The sequence below is a fragment of the Puntigrus tetrazona genome, chromosome 3 (assembly GCF_018831695.1).
Source record: "Puntigrus tetrazona isolate hp1 chromosome 3, ASM1883169v1, whole genome shotgun sequence".
Classification (NCBI taxonomy): Eukaryota; Metazoa; Chordata; class Actinopteri; order Cypriniformes; family Cyprinidae; genus Puntigrus; species Puntigrus tetrazona.
In genome coordinates, this window is record NC_056701.1 from 26,759,063 (window position 1) to 26,775,139 (window position 16,077).

Genomic DNA, 16,077 nt, shown 5'->3' on the forward strand with positions numbered 1-16,077 from the left:
GATATTTGTTGTTACTGGAAGGCGAGCGAGGCGAGAGCGTGAAAGAAGAAGGGCCTGGCTGCGACGCTCGCTTTCAACGAACACACACACGGAGCTTTCCGGTCCCGGGAGTCGCGGAGGAGCGATCAGCGACGATGTCGGTGAACATGGACGAGCTGAGGCACCAAGTGATGATTAACCAGTTTGTTTTGACCGCGGGCTGCGCGGCGGATCAGGCGAAGCAGCTTCTGCAGGCGGCGCACTGGCAGTTCGAGGTAACTTAACCGGAGATTAATAATCGATAGCGCCGCGACGCGTTTCATCCCGGCGTCTAGGGCTATTTTGAGGGCGGGCTGCGTGTCACATCTCCGCGACCTGCTCGGTGCTCTCGAGACAGCCGCGAGCGTCCGTTCGCGGCAGCTTTACCGTCGTGCTGCGTCCCCCGCCTTACACAAAGTCACGTCCCGTTTGTTTACTAGCGAACGGCGCTTCTGTCTCGGCTTCAGGTGGCCCGTGTTTTCGTGCCATTGTGAGGGCTAGCCTGCCGTTAGCCGGTTAGCAAGGTCAGTCTGGCTCTTTAAGGAAACAAATTAGGCAGAGCAGCTTTGTGTTGGGAGTCCACGCTCGCCGAGATTATCTACTTGCGTGATGCACAGCAAGACACTCGAACAAAGATGCGTTTCTAGTCGCGTAAATCACGTCAAAGCTGCCCAGGGAGACTTATTAGAGACATTATTGCCGTGCACGTTGAAAATGGATGGCTATGTAGATGTATAAAGAGGCGAATGTACATTTATATGGAGGATAAAGAGATAAACAGAACCCTGGATGGATGGATGGATAAAGGATTAGAGTGTAATATATATATATATATATATATATATATATATATATATATATATATATATATATATATATATATATATATATATATATATATATATATATATTAGTGCTGTCAAACGATGAGTCACATCCAAAATGAACGTTATGTTTACATAATACATGAACGTGTGTGTATGTGTATAAATACACACAGATGCAATATATATACTATATGTTTGTGTGCCTACATATTAAGTATACTACACAGGTCACACACTGTATTATGTAAACTTCACGCATATATATTAGCATACACATGTTATCATTATATTGAGAACTGAACCCATAACCTGATTGCGCACATGAACAGATAGAGACGGATAGATATTCGATGTGACCAGACGCAGCTGTCATATTAATAATACACTGAAGTACAGCAGTCAGAATATTACCAGCCAGTCACGTCAAGCACTAGCACGCAATGGCTACTGCATGTCATATTAGTTATTTGGTGGTTTATTAACGCGAGCCGAACCCGTTTTGTTGCAGCAGCTCGCACTCGGAGCGCGGTGCGGCTGTTTCGAGTGTTTCCTGTAAGGAGGAAGTGTTTGCCACAAACGGACATGCCTCAGAAGCGATCTCATCAGCGCTGTCGCAACACACTCGCGCTCGCTTTTTTTTTTTTGCTCCATTTACATTCCCAGCTGAAAATGCAGCCGAATGAACCCGAGCGCGCTTTCATCGCTCGCGTCGGTTGGTCGTTTTGTCGAGTACAGTACGGTACAGTACGCAAACTGGTTCGACTAGTTAGTGTGCGCACTGTTTATGAAGTACACACGAGCGTAGCAAGCCAAAGAGTGAGTCGATTTCCCTTCGGCTCGGCCCTAAGTAGGGTAAAGTTTACTCTACTCCCAGCAGGCTGTGTTTGGACTGGATGCTGCCTGTTTTTGAAGAGAATAGCACGCGAGGCGGCTTTAATTGATAGCGGCAAACATTTCAAAGAGTAGTACGCCGCTGGTGTCACATGACCTTGTCACGCGCGTATTTAATTTGGCTGGTGGCATCCGGTTATCAGTCTGAATTTGATTTTAAAATATCGTTTTGTTGGACGGACCAATCATGCCGCGTCACTTGGCCAGTTAAGTTGAGGGCAATGCATTGTGGGATTTTTGTTTGTAGAGTAGTGTGGGTGATTTGAACAAAAATTGGATGAAAAATGGTTTAATATTCTGACTTTTTGGGGGGGTTAACGTTGTTTTTTTATTTTTTTTTATTGCGAGTTAAACATTCAGAATTATGAGATGAAAAGGCATGACCTTTTTTTGATCTCTTGACCGAAAGAAGCCTTCACAGTATACTACATGTTTTTTTTCCCTTTCTTTCAGAAATCGCGTAACATATATTCTCTCAGTGGTTAGTTCTTCGTAGTCACTTTACGAAACGTTTTTAATTTCTATTTTATTTTGAGTATTTTATATGTAATCAAAACACACTTCATTCATCGTGTGCAGGTTGGCTTCGTTAAAAATTTAGTGTGGGATTTTTTTAAATTTTTAAATTTATTTATTTTTATTATTAAGTAATTAATTAATTATTATTTATTTAATTTTTTATTTAATTTCAGATCGTTTAATTTGTTACATTTCGTTAAAATAAGCCTTAATTCAGTCAGTTCTACCAAAAGTGTCAGTTGCAGCGTTTCACTGCTATTTTTATATATTAATTGTTTTTTTTGACTGTGAAGTCTGATATGCTGTTGCCTACTTTAGTAAGGAATATTTAAATTCAGCCTAAATATTTATCTCCGGTGCATTAATAACTCCCATATATAGGATGTGTGTGTGTGTGTGTGTGTGCATACTGTGTATATTTATTATGAGCGTATAAATACAGATACACGAAGTATATATTTAGAAAATATTTACATGCATTATTTATAAATGTATTTAATATACAAACAACATTTTGTGAAAATCTGTGTGTATTTATATATACGCGGTACAAAACATATTATTTAAACAAAAACATATGTTCCTGTATACATATTGTGTACAGTGCACTAGTTTGTACGAGGGCTTGCTGCTGTTGCCTCATACACGTCACTGTGGTTAGTGTTTGGTAACTTTTGCTTTTTTTTTTTTCTCTCTTCGATTGTGAAAAAGGAAGTCAACCACACCTTCACCAACAGTTACTCTCGTGTTTACACTGCCAGCTTTGACGTTCTCGATTCAGCTGTGTTTACCCTGAAGTTTCTGCAGCGTCCATATGGTTTCTCCGATATATATCTCCTCCTGAGGGATCTGTTGTGGCCGCCGTGCTTTGAACAGGTGGTCTAACGGGGTCTCTCTCTCTCTCTCTCTCTGGGGTTGGTACTAGCGCGTGATTGACCGCGCCAAGTGCGCGTCTAGGACGAGCGTCCCCTCTGGATCTCGCGTAGCTTCGGTGACGCATGAAGGAGTCGGAGAGGTCCGCTCTTAACCTTCTGATCTTCCTTCACCGGGACGGAGAGCAGGCTAAAGCTTACACGCCATGAGAACGGTCTCGTAAAGCTAGACTTTTGATTCAGTCGCCTCTAGGTTTTTCTTAGTTTGCCAGCTTGTAAACATAACTTCACTTCATTTCGTCTCGTGCATCGGCGACGGACGCAAGTGGTAGTAAAACCGAAGGGACGAGAGCATGAATAAAACGGTGAAGCCGTTACCTAGCGACGGCGGTAAACATCTGTCGCTCTGTTGCCATGCAAACCCGTCGCGGGTCAGAAACAAACAGTGTGGAACGCCGTCGAAACCGAGCGTGAAAATGCCACCGGTGACATTTTCAAGTGTTTGTTGCTATTCTCGGAGCGAAGTAGAGCGTGATTCGTTCTAGCAGCTTCTGTGTGGGTTCTCCATCCGTCTCTGCTCCTTTCTGCTCATCGCTGACCTGGTTTATTGTGAGCGCGCCGCGTGTTGGTGAGCTGGCTCTCTGCGGGCTTGTTCTGGACACGCTTATTCCCCACCGGAGCGGCAGAAATCGTTCGCAGAGAGCCTCTGTGTGTGAAACGGACGGTGGTCACAATTGTCCGTCGTAATTATGAACGCAGTTTAGGCGACGATACAGGTGTGGGCCAACTGAACACTGTATTGTTTATGTACGCGTCAAAAACGTATTTAATGTGTATTGCGGTTTTATAACGTTATTAAATTGCGACTCAGTGACTTTGCGTTAGCTTGATTTAACAAAAGTGTTGTTAAAGTCAAGTCAAGAATTTCCAGTGTACTTCCAGCGCAGCCTACGTGTGACAAAATAACAAATTCAAAATGGTTTAAAATGATCCTTGATTTGTTTTCAGTTTGGTTTGGATGCTTTTTTTTATAATGCACAGAATTTCTGTCCGTTGCGTTATTCAATAGAAATGTCTGTGATCGGTTAAAGTGGAAAAACATAACGACTTTGGAGCAATTGGGATTAAATCTAAGCCCTATTAAACCCTTGACCTGCAAAACCAGTCGTAAGGGTTTTTTGGAAATAGAGATTTATGCATCTTCCGAAATCTGAGTGTTTTTTTTTAGGATAGGACCATATTTGGCCGAGATATAGCCGTTAGAATATCTTGAAGTTCTAAATAATGCCGGTTAGTAATTTACATTAAGAAATGTACAAAATGTCTTCATGGAACATCATCTTTACTTAATATACTAATGAATTGTGGAATGAAAGAAAATCGACAAAATTTTGAAGGAAAAATTGGGCCTTCGGCTTGGGTCCTTTGCGAAGTGATCCTCACATGAGGTCCTTTTAAAACGGCTTGCGTTTTGCCTGGGAAAATGGCCCGATATACTTAAATTATACCCACTTCTCGATTAGTTTGTAAAAGCTCTGAATTAAATCTCAACAGTTGCCACTTAACCAGGCGTCGCATATCTACTACTATTTCCACTGGAAAGAACGTGGTTACAAAAACCTTTTAACATGCGATTCCTAGAAACCCCAGATCTTTCGTCGGTACGAGTGGAATATCGTTTTGAACCTTGTGTAAAATGCAAATTGTTGTAAAAATGAAGAACAACGGGGGCTCTGGCAAAAACTCTTTAATTGCTCTTTTTATCAGTATCGGTTTTGAAAACTACCGATACCGATAACCTGCTTAGTTACTGTGCCGATAATCGGCTGAGCCCATGCTCGCTATTGGCCAGTTTCGCAAATGTGAGCGAACACTACAGTATTACACTATCTGGGATGAAAAGCCGGCCTGTGTGTATTATTTAGCCGTTCACCTCGGCGTAGACTCATTGTTAGCGCGGATGCCAGGTCGAGGAATCCTCCTTTAGCGGTCACTGCCAGCGTTAACACAATACAGATGCTCTGAGGTACAAGCGGGCATTGTTTAGAGCCATAACCGCATGTGTGTGTGCGTGTGTGTGTGTGCGGTAGGAAATGAGCAATAGTCGAGCACTTGAATGGGAACGGTCTCTGTACACATGACGGTGTTTGGGGGAGGGACGGAGAAGATCTGATGACAAAGAACTCCGTGGTTCTGGAGCAGCAGAAACAATGGCGGATCGGCGAGTTCGTCTTGATATGTGTGTCACGTCAAGCCGCAGACATTCCTGCGCTCGCCGTGGCTGCTGTTAAACAAAACGAGAGAGCGGGCGAAAGACAGATAAAGACAGGAGAGGGGGAAGGGGCCGGGCGGAGGGGGGGGGAAAGAGCTCGCCGAGGGAAGTGTTACCAGACGCGGGGTTAGAGCGAGAGAAGACCAGACACGAGCGCGCTGGGCAATATTTTGACCGTATGTGGAGTTCAGAGCTTTATCGTATCGTAAAAGCGATTTATTATGATGGCCTTCTTTTCCATTGTAACTAGCTTTGTGTCACTCCAGTCTGATGTAATGCAAAGTGTGGAGTTACAAATGTACATTTAATAAAGGTTTTTGTAGATCGATTGCGACGCTTCATCGCAGTCTGTTTTTAAAGATTCATTTGTCGGCATAATGCTTTAAGTTACAGTGTATTGAATACACCATTTTTCAATAAAAGGTCATAATGTCACTATTGAAGCTCTCCCGATATCGTAATGAAGGAATAGGCTTTAAAAATATCTTGAAAGGAAAACCGTATTCTTTTTGGGTTGGCTTTTGTCGAAGGCTGAATGTTTGGTTAAATTATTCATAAAGGAGTCTTTTAATAAATATTTAAAACCATTTTGTCTCGGATGAAATGTGCTGCGACCCAGCAGACGGAAACATGAAATAGGGAATGATGATGATGATGATGATGATAAAATATCAGATACTTAAGTTGAGGTTTGTGTAGGTAAAATGTCATTTGGTGCGACTTCCGACAACGATTAAGTCCTCGTGTTTATTAAAAATATGAATTCCTTATTGGAAACGATTGCGTGTGCCCTCGTGTATTTGAAGAGCGAGGGGAAATGTATTGAGTCATAAGGGCTCATCTGTGCAAAATATAGCAGCATGTTGTAGTTTTGAGGTTGCTAAGGTGTTTTGTTTTAGTACTTTTGTTTTATGATGGTTTTTAAAGCAGCCGTGTAACCACGAATGATTTATTTTTGAACGTGCGGAAATGTCAGACGAGAATTTTGGGCTCGGCGCTTCGTTATAAAAGTTCCCAGAATCCCGCGACCGTTCAGAAACCCTCGTTCGGCGGCGGAGCGGCCCCTTTCCCAACCGGATGTTGTTCTGCTCGTTGGTGTCGTGACGCGGATCCCTCCAGCGCTCATCCCTGTCTCTTTCTCTCTCTCTCTCTTTCCGCAGACGGCTCTGAGCTCCTTTTTCCAGGAGGCCAACATCCCCAGTCACCACCAGATGGTAAGTGTGTTTGGTTCGGAGAGAGAGGAGGAAAAAGAGCATCCTGTCATTGTCGTCAGGCTACGTAGCATCCGAGAGGATAATGAGGGGCTGGACTTCCTGAAGGCCGCTGATATTATTAAAGGGCCCTGAAATACACTTGCTCTATTCGGGGCTTCTTTATGCCCGGTTTCCAGCGTCTCTCAGATGAAAGTCGGTGTCATATCCAGGCCAGAGTTGTTTTCGCAAGACATTTTCAGTAAACGGTCTCCGTCGACTAGGAAGGAAGTTTTGAATTATTAATACAACAGGGAGGATATTAAACGGCCTTTTTAGATATTTTAACCAAATTTCTAAGCGTTGCATATGCACTTGTATATGCATCCCAGAATGCATTTCAAGCTGTGTTTTTCTTGACCGAAACCATAAAAACGTTTTGGTTAATTTCACTATCTGAAATACAAAGTAAAACTGTTTTTGAAACATAAAAAGATAAAATACGTAAAAACACTATGTTGTATACGTTTTTGGTCATTTCTAAATAAATCTTTATTTGTTTCTTATCGATAAAATTCTTTACATATTACATTTGGGTTAGACCTGGGAATATAAAAACAAAACGCCTCCAAATATGAATGAAAAAGTGTGTAAATAAATCTGACATAACATTACCACACATTGCTTAAAAAAACCCAAAGAGCAAATTCTGTGCAACACAAAAATGTTAACTATTTTATTATAAATATCGTGGTATTAGCTTTAGCATCATAACTTTAAAATACTGAAAATCTCTCGCATGTTTGATACAGTAGCGCTATTTGTGTCTTGTGTAGAGCGTTTTAAATCTGTCGCTCTTTTTTTTTATTGTTGAAAAACAGCTGGATGGAGCACAAAGAGATGCTTGTTACTATTTTTAGCGTTCATGAACACGTATGACGCCAGAGTGAATGAAGAAGAGTTTCGTCCGCTTTATATCTGGGACGGACAGGCTAGATCCATCCACAGTCTAAACCTGATTTTTGGGTCTGTACTCGCAGACGCAGCTGTTTTTGACTTCTTCATCGGACTGCTAAAGCACGAGCCGTGCTGTTTCCTTTCTGAAAAAAAAACCCCAGACGTTTTTGCAGTCTGCTGAGGGTTATGCAATCCGTTTTTCTTCTCGCAAAACCAGTCTCTGCGGACAAGCTGCGATATGATTCTTGCAGTTGTGCTGCGTTTTAAAAGATTGACGTCAGCCTCCACCCACGACATGTGCGTGCCTGAATCTGTGTTTGTGTGTGTGTGTGTGTTTCTTTTTTTTCTCTCTGGCTGTGTGTGAGGGGAGTGTGTTCGAGAACGGCAGAGGCAGGAAGTCTATCTGTGTTTGTTTTTATTTTGAGAGCAGCCATTACGTCATGCAGCTGGGGGCCGTATATGGGCAAATGGGCGGGGCAAAAACAAGAGCAGGCTCTGATTGGATCAGAAGCGCGTGTGTGTGTGTGTGTGTGTGTGTGTGTGTGTGTGTGTGTGTGTGTGTGTGATACAGATGCAGTCAACAATGAAGTCATTTATAAACACACAGGACCCATTTCCTGAGGGCCGCAGATGTACATGTTTATGAGTCATTTCCATTCTGCTCTCCTCACAAAATAAAGAAATAAATATACACTTTTTTTTTGTTAGTTTTTTTTAAGTGGACTGTTAGTATCTTTTTCTTTTTTTAAGATTTGCTTTAATGATTTCTTTTTTTCCTCCTGAAGGAATATTCGTAACATTTTTCATACCAAAGCATCGAAATGCACATTTTTACAAATAATTCATGATACAGTTCAGTTTTTTGTTTAATAATTCCAATAATTTTTTTACATAATATGTATGTATATAAATACACACAGAGTATATATAAAATATTAATTGTGCATATGTGTGTATATATATATATATATATATATATATATATATATATATATATATATATATATATATATATATATATATATATATATATATATATATATATATATATACACACAACCTATTTTTCCTAAATATATACTATATTTTAATATATATACACTATGCACACATTATGTAAACAAAACTTGTATTTAATCCAAATAATTATTATTTTAGTGCTAAAATTATCTGAAAGGCACACAAATCAGTTTTAATAGTTATAATAACGTTAAAAAGCTTAATTAAGCATTTATGTAATATCAAAGTGCAACATAGTGTGAATAAAGGTAGTTGGATACGTTTCTGAGAGAAAATAGTTTTAAAGTAAACCCCAGTCCGTTTTTTTTCCCCCAGTGTTAGCGGTCTGTAGTTATATCAGCTGCGGCACGAGTCTGGACCTGTCTTCCTGTAGAGGAACCTGCTGAACCAGGCTGTTATTGGCACACATCTGCTCTTGACTCTCTCTCTCTCTCTCTCTCTCTCTCTCGAGGTGGTGCAGGGCGCTATAGTAAGGCCCGCGGGCTTCAAACAGGTCCTCTGAGCTCCCGGCTGGGCCCAGCGCACACTGTTTTGACTGTCTTTGAAAAGCGAGTCTTGTAGCAAAACGCTCCCCGTGCTTGTTCTTCAGCTCGAATCACGTATTTACTGCCGTGTAACAAAAATACTAAACTAAACTTCCATTCGTGACTTTATCGCTTAACTTGTATTGAATCTGGAACATTCCTAGGTCATGATATAAAATGGGTTTTAATATAAGTTAAATGGCATATTTAAATTGACGTGTTATAATATTTAGTAACACATACAGTATTGTGCGTAAATTTACGCAACATTTATGTCTCCGCTTTTGTCAGTGACTGTAGTTTTTGTCATGTTACTTATAACATTTCCAAATATTATTAAAACGCTGGCTAAAGGCCAGTAGACGTCACGGACGATATATAAAGATAACCATAAAGATGTAGTCGTAAAAGTCTTTCTCAATATTATATAAAACATTTTCACACCTTGACTATAACGATAAAAGCACAGAATAATGTCCAGAACGTTTTTTTTTTTCTCCTGCTGATGAACGATTAAAACCGTTGACAGCCAATCAGAATCCATCCTGCTGTAACGAGCTTAGAAGAAACGTACGGTAATATCATCCTCTTTACAGTTATCGTTATTGTCTAAATAGTGCTTAATATGCAGCTGTATATCCTGCCAAAAAAAAGCTAAACGGACTTTATTTTATTAAGAATGCATTTGGTAAAAAATGCATTCGATTCTTAAGCCGCGTTATTGCCTTTTTAACAAGTGTGGACACAAGTGGACACGAAAACACGATTGAAAAAACAGAGTGGTGTTTTTCCAGACGCGGTGTTGATGTAAACACAGAAGAGGGTGAAGATGTGACCTTTGGGTGTTTATATCCACGCTGAAGCCGCTGTCTGGATGACCTACTTAACAGACGGATGCGTGTTTGTCCCTTTGACCGGCATCAGAGCTGCTCTGGAGAAATAAAACTTAATAAGCTCCTCCGCTGACAAACGCTTCCTGCTCTCATATCAGTCACCTGATCTGCACGTGTGTGTGTGTGTGTGTGTGTGTGTGTGTGTGTGTGTGTGTGTGTGTGTGTGTGTGTGTGTGTGTGTGTGTGTGGGGTGGTTATTAAAGGAGCTGTTATCAGGAGCTGAAGCTGCTGTCAATTATGTGGCCTAGTTTTCCTTCATAACACAGGGATGGCAGAGAGCGCCTCCTGTGCAAACAGATCTCACGCTATATGGGAATCATGGGACTGATGCCCAGCACAGTCTTTTTCTGTCTGTCGTGCAGCGAGCATCCTTTTTTTTTTTTAGGAGCTCTGCGGCTCATAATGCCTTATTTGTAGCTGACTTTTGCATCTGTGCGCGATACAATTACAAGCCTCATATCATGGGACACATCCTATGAGGCTGCTGGCTGCATGTGTGTATCTGCTGTTCCGTAGGATCAGATAAACAGAGTTGTTTTTTTTGTGTTTTTGTTTGTGTTCAGATGTGCACTCCACGCAACACCCCCGCCACGCCGCCCAACTTCCCCGACGCCATCACCATGTTCTCCAAGCTGCGGACGTCCGAATGCGCGGGCGGCAGCGGAGCCGGCGCTTCGGCCCAGGTGTCCATGGCCTGTTCTCCTCCTCCCCACTCCTCGGCGCAGGGATTCGGCTCTTTCTGGGCCTCCTCGCCCCCCAACCACCAGCCGGCGTGGCTGCCGCCGTCCTCTCCCACGGGCCACCACGTCCTCCATCACCACCACCATCACATGCACCAGCCGCCCACGTGGCCCCCCGTCTCTCAGCCCGCCAACGGCCAGCAGACGCCCGTCATTTCAGCCCTGCACGGCCAGAGATGAGACTCTGCTCCGGGTGGGGTGTGATTCGGAGGGAGGGGGTGGGGTGGGATACGCGTTTTAACGGGGCGGGAGTATACTCACGGAGACTTTGGATGGCCAAGGGGGAAAGACGCGGTACTCTTTCTTTCAGTTTTCTAAAGACGAACAATCTCTCTTCTTTTCGGAGATCTCGTTTTGATCTACCCGTCGATTTCATTTCTCTCCGAACCTGGGACGAACCACTATGAGGAAAAATTCTGGACGTTATTAAGAGGACGTTAGAGTCCCAAAGAAGCCTCTCTCTTTTGTTTTTTTCGCTATCCAACGGCGAAAGAAAGCCACGGAGTTGTCGGCAGCGGACGGTCTGGACGAACGTGCGACTCTCCGTTCGCTCGCCGTATTCGGACTCTCTCCTCCTCCGTAGCGCTGTGTCGGCAACAAGCACTCGCAATAAAACGGCTGACGAACAGTGAGACTGAATCACATATCACGGCGATCGCGCCGTTCTGCATCCCAGGAAGCATCAGGAGGACGTTTCTGTGCGACTAGCGTCTACCGAGTCCTTAACAGAGGCTGTCGCGAGACGATCAGCCACCTTTTGTTTGTTCGAAATGCGCGGTGCGTCGGGTTGAATTGAATTCCGAATCGACAAAAACCATTGGTCCAGATGTAAATGGAATGCAATAATCCTGGTTAGAGCTTATTCGTGTTCGGCTAATTCGCAACCGCGGTTAAATCAGGAAAGCTTGCGTTTAAACTAAAAGCGTCGTGGAGGAATACGGGAAAAAGTTTGTTTTGTATTCGTTTCATTTTTTTTTCCAACCCCAAGAACTAAAAATGCTAGAGCCGAGCGCCCAGCACCGCCGGTGTAGTAAAGCTCAGCTCCACCTACCTCAGCCCCAGCCGTGGCCTGATCCTACCTCCGGCGGCTGAATGGGCTCTCTGTGTGAGCTGCTGCGACCGAAGGCTCAAATACCTCACGCTCTCTGCCCAGCGCGCTGTGTGAAAGCGGCGAGACGTCTCGGCGGACGAGGGCCGATCGGGCGTCACACGGTGGCGTCTGTGGCGCACTGATCTTGATGCAATCGAGCGGGAAGGCCGACCCCAGATCAGAGACCTAGACCCCAGATTTTCTGAGATGACGCGTTTCTTTAGTTTCGCATGACGTCTCCTTCCCTACATTCGTTCATCTTAGACAATCACTTTTGCCGTCTCGCGGGTTGAATTCTTGGTTTAGCGTGAACCTCGGTCAGGCCGGACGCCATATTTATTGTGAGGCGACTGTAAACGAGGCTGCGAGGGGATAAACATACTTTTTTTGTTACGTTGGTTGTTTAGTTGATCAGACATGCTCCGAAAACGTATTGTTTTTTTGGTATTCATTTTGAATTTTCAAGTTGTAATTTCGTAAAAAACGATTTTTTTGAATTTCAGCGTTAATTTGATGGGGCGATTTATGCAAGAACAAATAGTAAATCATGAATTGAAGACAGATTATTTTGTCATTGAGGACAATTAAATGGTTAGGGGCGGTCATTCATACTAATGTAAAAATCTGTATAAAAAAAATATATATAATTTTATTTTTTTTACAAAACCTATGACGTGAGGAATTTTACGAAGTAGCCACCTAGTGAAATATATACTAATTGGCATGAGATCGTCTTGGTTAAATTTTACCGACAAGCCTAAATGCAAAGAAAACAATTGTTAACTATTTGCTATTTAAACTTCATTTTACGAACTATTTCCCAAATTCATCCTGTTTGCGTTTGTTTCTCAGGTCATGATTTAAACGTGACTATTTGCAAATGTTAAATGGAGAATTCTGTTCAATTTAAGTGCAAATGTCTACAAAACCGTTCGTTTTTCGTAAACTTCAACAGAAGCAGGACGAATTTGTGCGCGCAACCCATTTTGTTAAATTATACCATTGCTAAAAAAATAAAATTAAGTTATCGAATCATGAGTTCATTTACAAACTTTTTGTACGCTTTAAGCGGCTAAAGAATGAATCTGCGAAAGTTAAATTTAACTTATTTTTTTTATTTGTGACAAACTACATGCGTTTGTTCTGCTCGCCGATTACGAAACGCCAGTCGCCGAATAAACTCGCAGCTTCCTTCAGTACCAACCTAAATATGGCGTCTAATTCTAACTCTGGTCCATTTTAAACGTTAGCCATTTTGATTTAATCATAGATGATAGATCAGCATCTGTGTTTTGGCCCAGAAAATGCATGCGAAATGCGAAAAAAGTACTCTTGGTTTTTTGGAAAACGCCACTAGAACGATAATGGCAGATAATTGTTTGGTCTTCCGCCACATCTGGTGGCTGTTGTTTGCTGTGTAGAAAGAAACCTAGCATGTTGGTCTCCAAAGGTTGACAATAAGTGTTTCGTAGCCATCTGGGCAGAAGGTCATTCCTGCTAAGACGATTTCTGTTGAAGTGGCGCAAGAGATGCGAGTCTGAAGTCAAACGGCGGTGGCTCTGATGTCAGTGTCTGGAGTTTGTCTGACCAGTGCCTTGAGGTTTCTGAAGCGTCTCCATTTTATTCAGCTGTCGCTCGGTTGGATTCCCATAGCAACAGGGCCAATACTCTCAAATGTCATTCTCGGGAGCGCTGAAAGGCACAAGCATTGATTGTTTGAACAGTTGCGCTGCCGTAGATCTCAGATCGCCGTGATTCAGTTCTTCGGGGACGTTTGTTTAGACTGCGGCTGAGATGATCAACATTCGCCGCGAGTCATCGAGAGGCAGGAAAACTGACCGGTTCCTTCATCGAGAAAACTAATTCGTTAGCGAACAACCTTTTGTATCGATTTCCCTCCTGTACTGTTTGTTCTTTTCCCTTGTTGAGATTTGTATTTATATGTCTGACAAAAAAAAGCTAAGATCTGAAACCATTTTGGAGGTCATTGTGTTTTTATTAAGGTCATAATAAATGATTTAATGACTAGTGTGGTTTACGTTGTTTGTCTTGAATGCGTTACAGCTGAGTCTGGATTTCTTGCACGCGACAGCAGCCCATTTCCGTTAATAACGATTTTGTTTTGTAACCGTCTAGGTATGTTAACACACTCAAGCCGCTCGCTCAACAATCGCACGATTACGTGACCGAAACTGGGACATCATTACACAACTTCACATGCTGGCGAGCGTCGACGCAGCAATAATTTCAGCCAAACATGACACCGTCGCGTAGCTTTCATCTGAAGAATGCAAAAGCAGATGCTTCGAAGAATGTTCGTGCTGCTCTTCTGCACGGATGGCGCTCTGAAAAAGGAAATTACGTTTGTAAAAGTAATGTTGCGTAAAATTCAAGTTTGTCAATCAATTTGACAGTTTGATCCATTAATGATCAGTCGTAGATCTATTCTCAATATGTGTGCATTTGCTCACGTTTGATTCGTTTACACATTTTTAGTTAAATTGTCGTGCATTTGTAACTTTAGAGTTTCGTACAAGCCATTCTCTGTAAAACCGTACCGAAGAACAAGTGTGGTTTAATGAACAGTTCGTACACATTCATTCCGTTCTCACATTTTTGGTTAAATTTTCTGATTTTATGCACGAGCAGAAATGAATTTCTAAATGTTCATTCAAACAATTCTTGGATACGTGACCGTTTGTGAAAATACTACAAACAATATTTAACCAAAAAGTTTTTGCACAAAAAGTATATGACCGTGTGTCTAAAAATGAAGGGGGAAAAAAATTACACAAAACAAAAAAAAAAACTGATCAAAAGACTTTTATGATGGTTCATAATATTTATTGTGGTTAACTGCCCAGTATCTGCCCTACATTCACAATCACAAACATTTTGCAGTTGGTATCTTTGTTAAATTCAATATTATTTTCCATGAAAAAAGCGATTTTTGGATTGGGAGAAATAATGGCAAGATTGTCATTTCTGCATAAACCTATCAATTTTTGCATTAATGGTTCCATACATTAAATAGTACCATGGTGTGTGTAATATCACTATTATCTGATTTGTACCATATATTATCATTTTACAGCAGAACAACACCATTGATCATTATTTACAACATTTTTTAAATGACCTTGTCGACACGTTGTCAACCACAGTCTACGTGATTTGTTTTTTCTCTATGAAACGCTGCGTCAGTAATTTGGAAATGAGGTCTACGATGTGCTACAGGAAATGTGCGGTCTGCGTATGGTACAATTGTACGCTGTGTACCTTTGTATCTGTGACCTCAGATTGTTCTAAAAACAAAAATGGGGTGACGATAAAGCTAAATGCACAAGGTCATCAAAAGTTCTTAGTCGCACCAAACAAAGCTTACAACATGAAGGTATTTCATCACCAGCGCTAATATAGAAACATACTTTCAACTGCTGCATAAGTGGGACGGATTATCATTATTAATAATACTGAATACTAAAAGTGACAGATACGAGTGGTGTTTGTAAAACAGTTGCTATATGTAATAAGAGGTAGATTTGAGGTGAAACGGGGATTAAATCTATTCCAGGTACTGAAACAAAGCACTGGGCCAATTTCTAAAATTCTTCTCACAAATCATTAAAACGAATGATTAATCCCATTGGATGACAGACAGTGTTTTGCATATTCGATATAATGGACGTTTATGCAAAAACATTTATTAAATCTTATATAGATGCTCTGGAGGTCGCAGAGGAACCTTCTGTTCACGAATATAGCACTGCTGTAAACATTTCATTCGGACAATGGAGCGGCTCCTATTGGAGGACCTTTAGAGCGATGTTATCGGCTCCTCTTCTGATTGGTTGAGCTCTTTGTGGAGCTCCAGTGCTTCTTTCGGCTCTGTGGCGGTGTCATGGAATGAGGTCTGGAGCGGGACGTCCTGGGACAGACGGTCCATAGAGGACAGGGGACGATCTTTGAGTGAGCTACTGGATTCTGCGAGAGTGGAGGAGGTGCGGGAGGAAAAGGTCAAAGGTTAAAGAGCATTCAAGTGTGAGTTACGATCACAAATGCATCACGTACAACTGGAGCTCGTAAACTGACAAACATGTGAGGCTTATGTCAGAATGAGTTAAAAACATCTACTTAAAAGGGCCTTGTGCGTCTTGAACGTGCGCGTGTATTTGATCTTAACATGTAATATTTACTTGCAGATAGTACGAATGAAATAAAAAGCCACCTAAGTGGACCTAAAGGCGTTTTCACAAATGCTTTT

General features: G+C 41.8%; 2 protein-coding genes across 4 annotated transcripts in view; one reads left to right on the forward strand and one right to left on the reverse strand.

Annotated features, from left to right (window-relative positions):
* Positions 1–13,841, forward strand: ubald2 (UBA-like domain containing 2). Its single transcript, XM_043231857.1, has 3 exons — positions 1–254; positions 6,560–6,613; positions 10,547–13,841. The coding sequence occupies exons 1-3, from the start codon at positions 135–137 to the stop codon at positions 10,901–10,903; spliced, it is 531 nt and encodes a 176-aa protein (XP_043087792.1). The 5' UTR covers positions 1–134; the 3' UTR covers positions 10,904–13,841.
* The window catches only part of LOC122333966 (glutamine-rich protein 2), a 19,318-nt gene continuing 17,029 nt past the window's right edge, over positions 13,789–16,077 (reverse strand). For 2 of the 3 annotated variants that reach the window (XM_043231846.1, XM_043231829.1), the window contains one exon: positions 14,633–15,797. In XM_043231846.1, the coding sequence (XP_043087781.1) occupies positions 15,631–15,797 (167 nt within the window). In that variant the 3' untranslated portion in view covers positions 14,633–15,630. Of the gene's footprint in view, positions 14,159–14,632; positions 15,798–16,077 lie in introns of those variants that run through there. The other variant, XM_043231837.1, reaches the window with a different exon arrangement.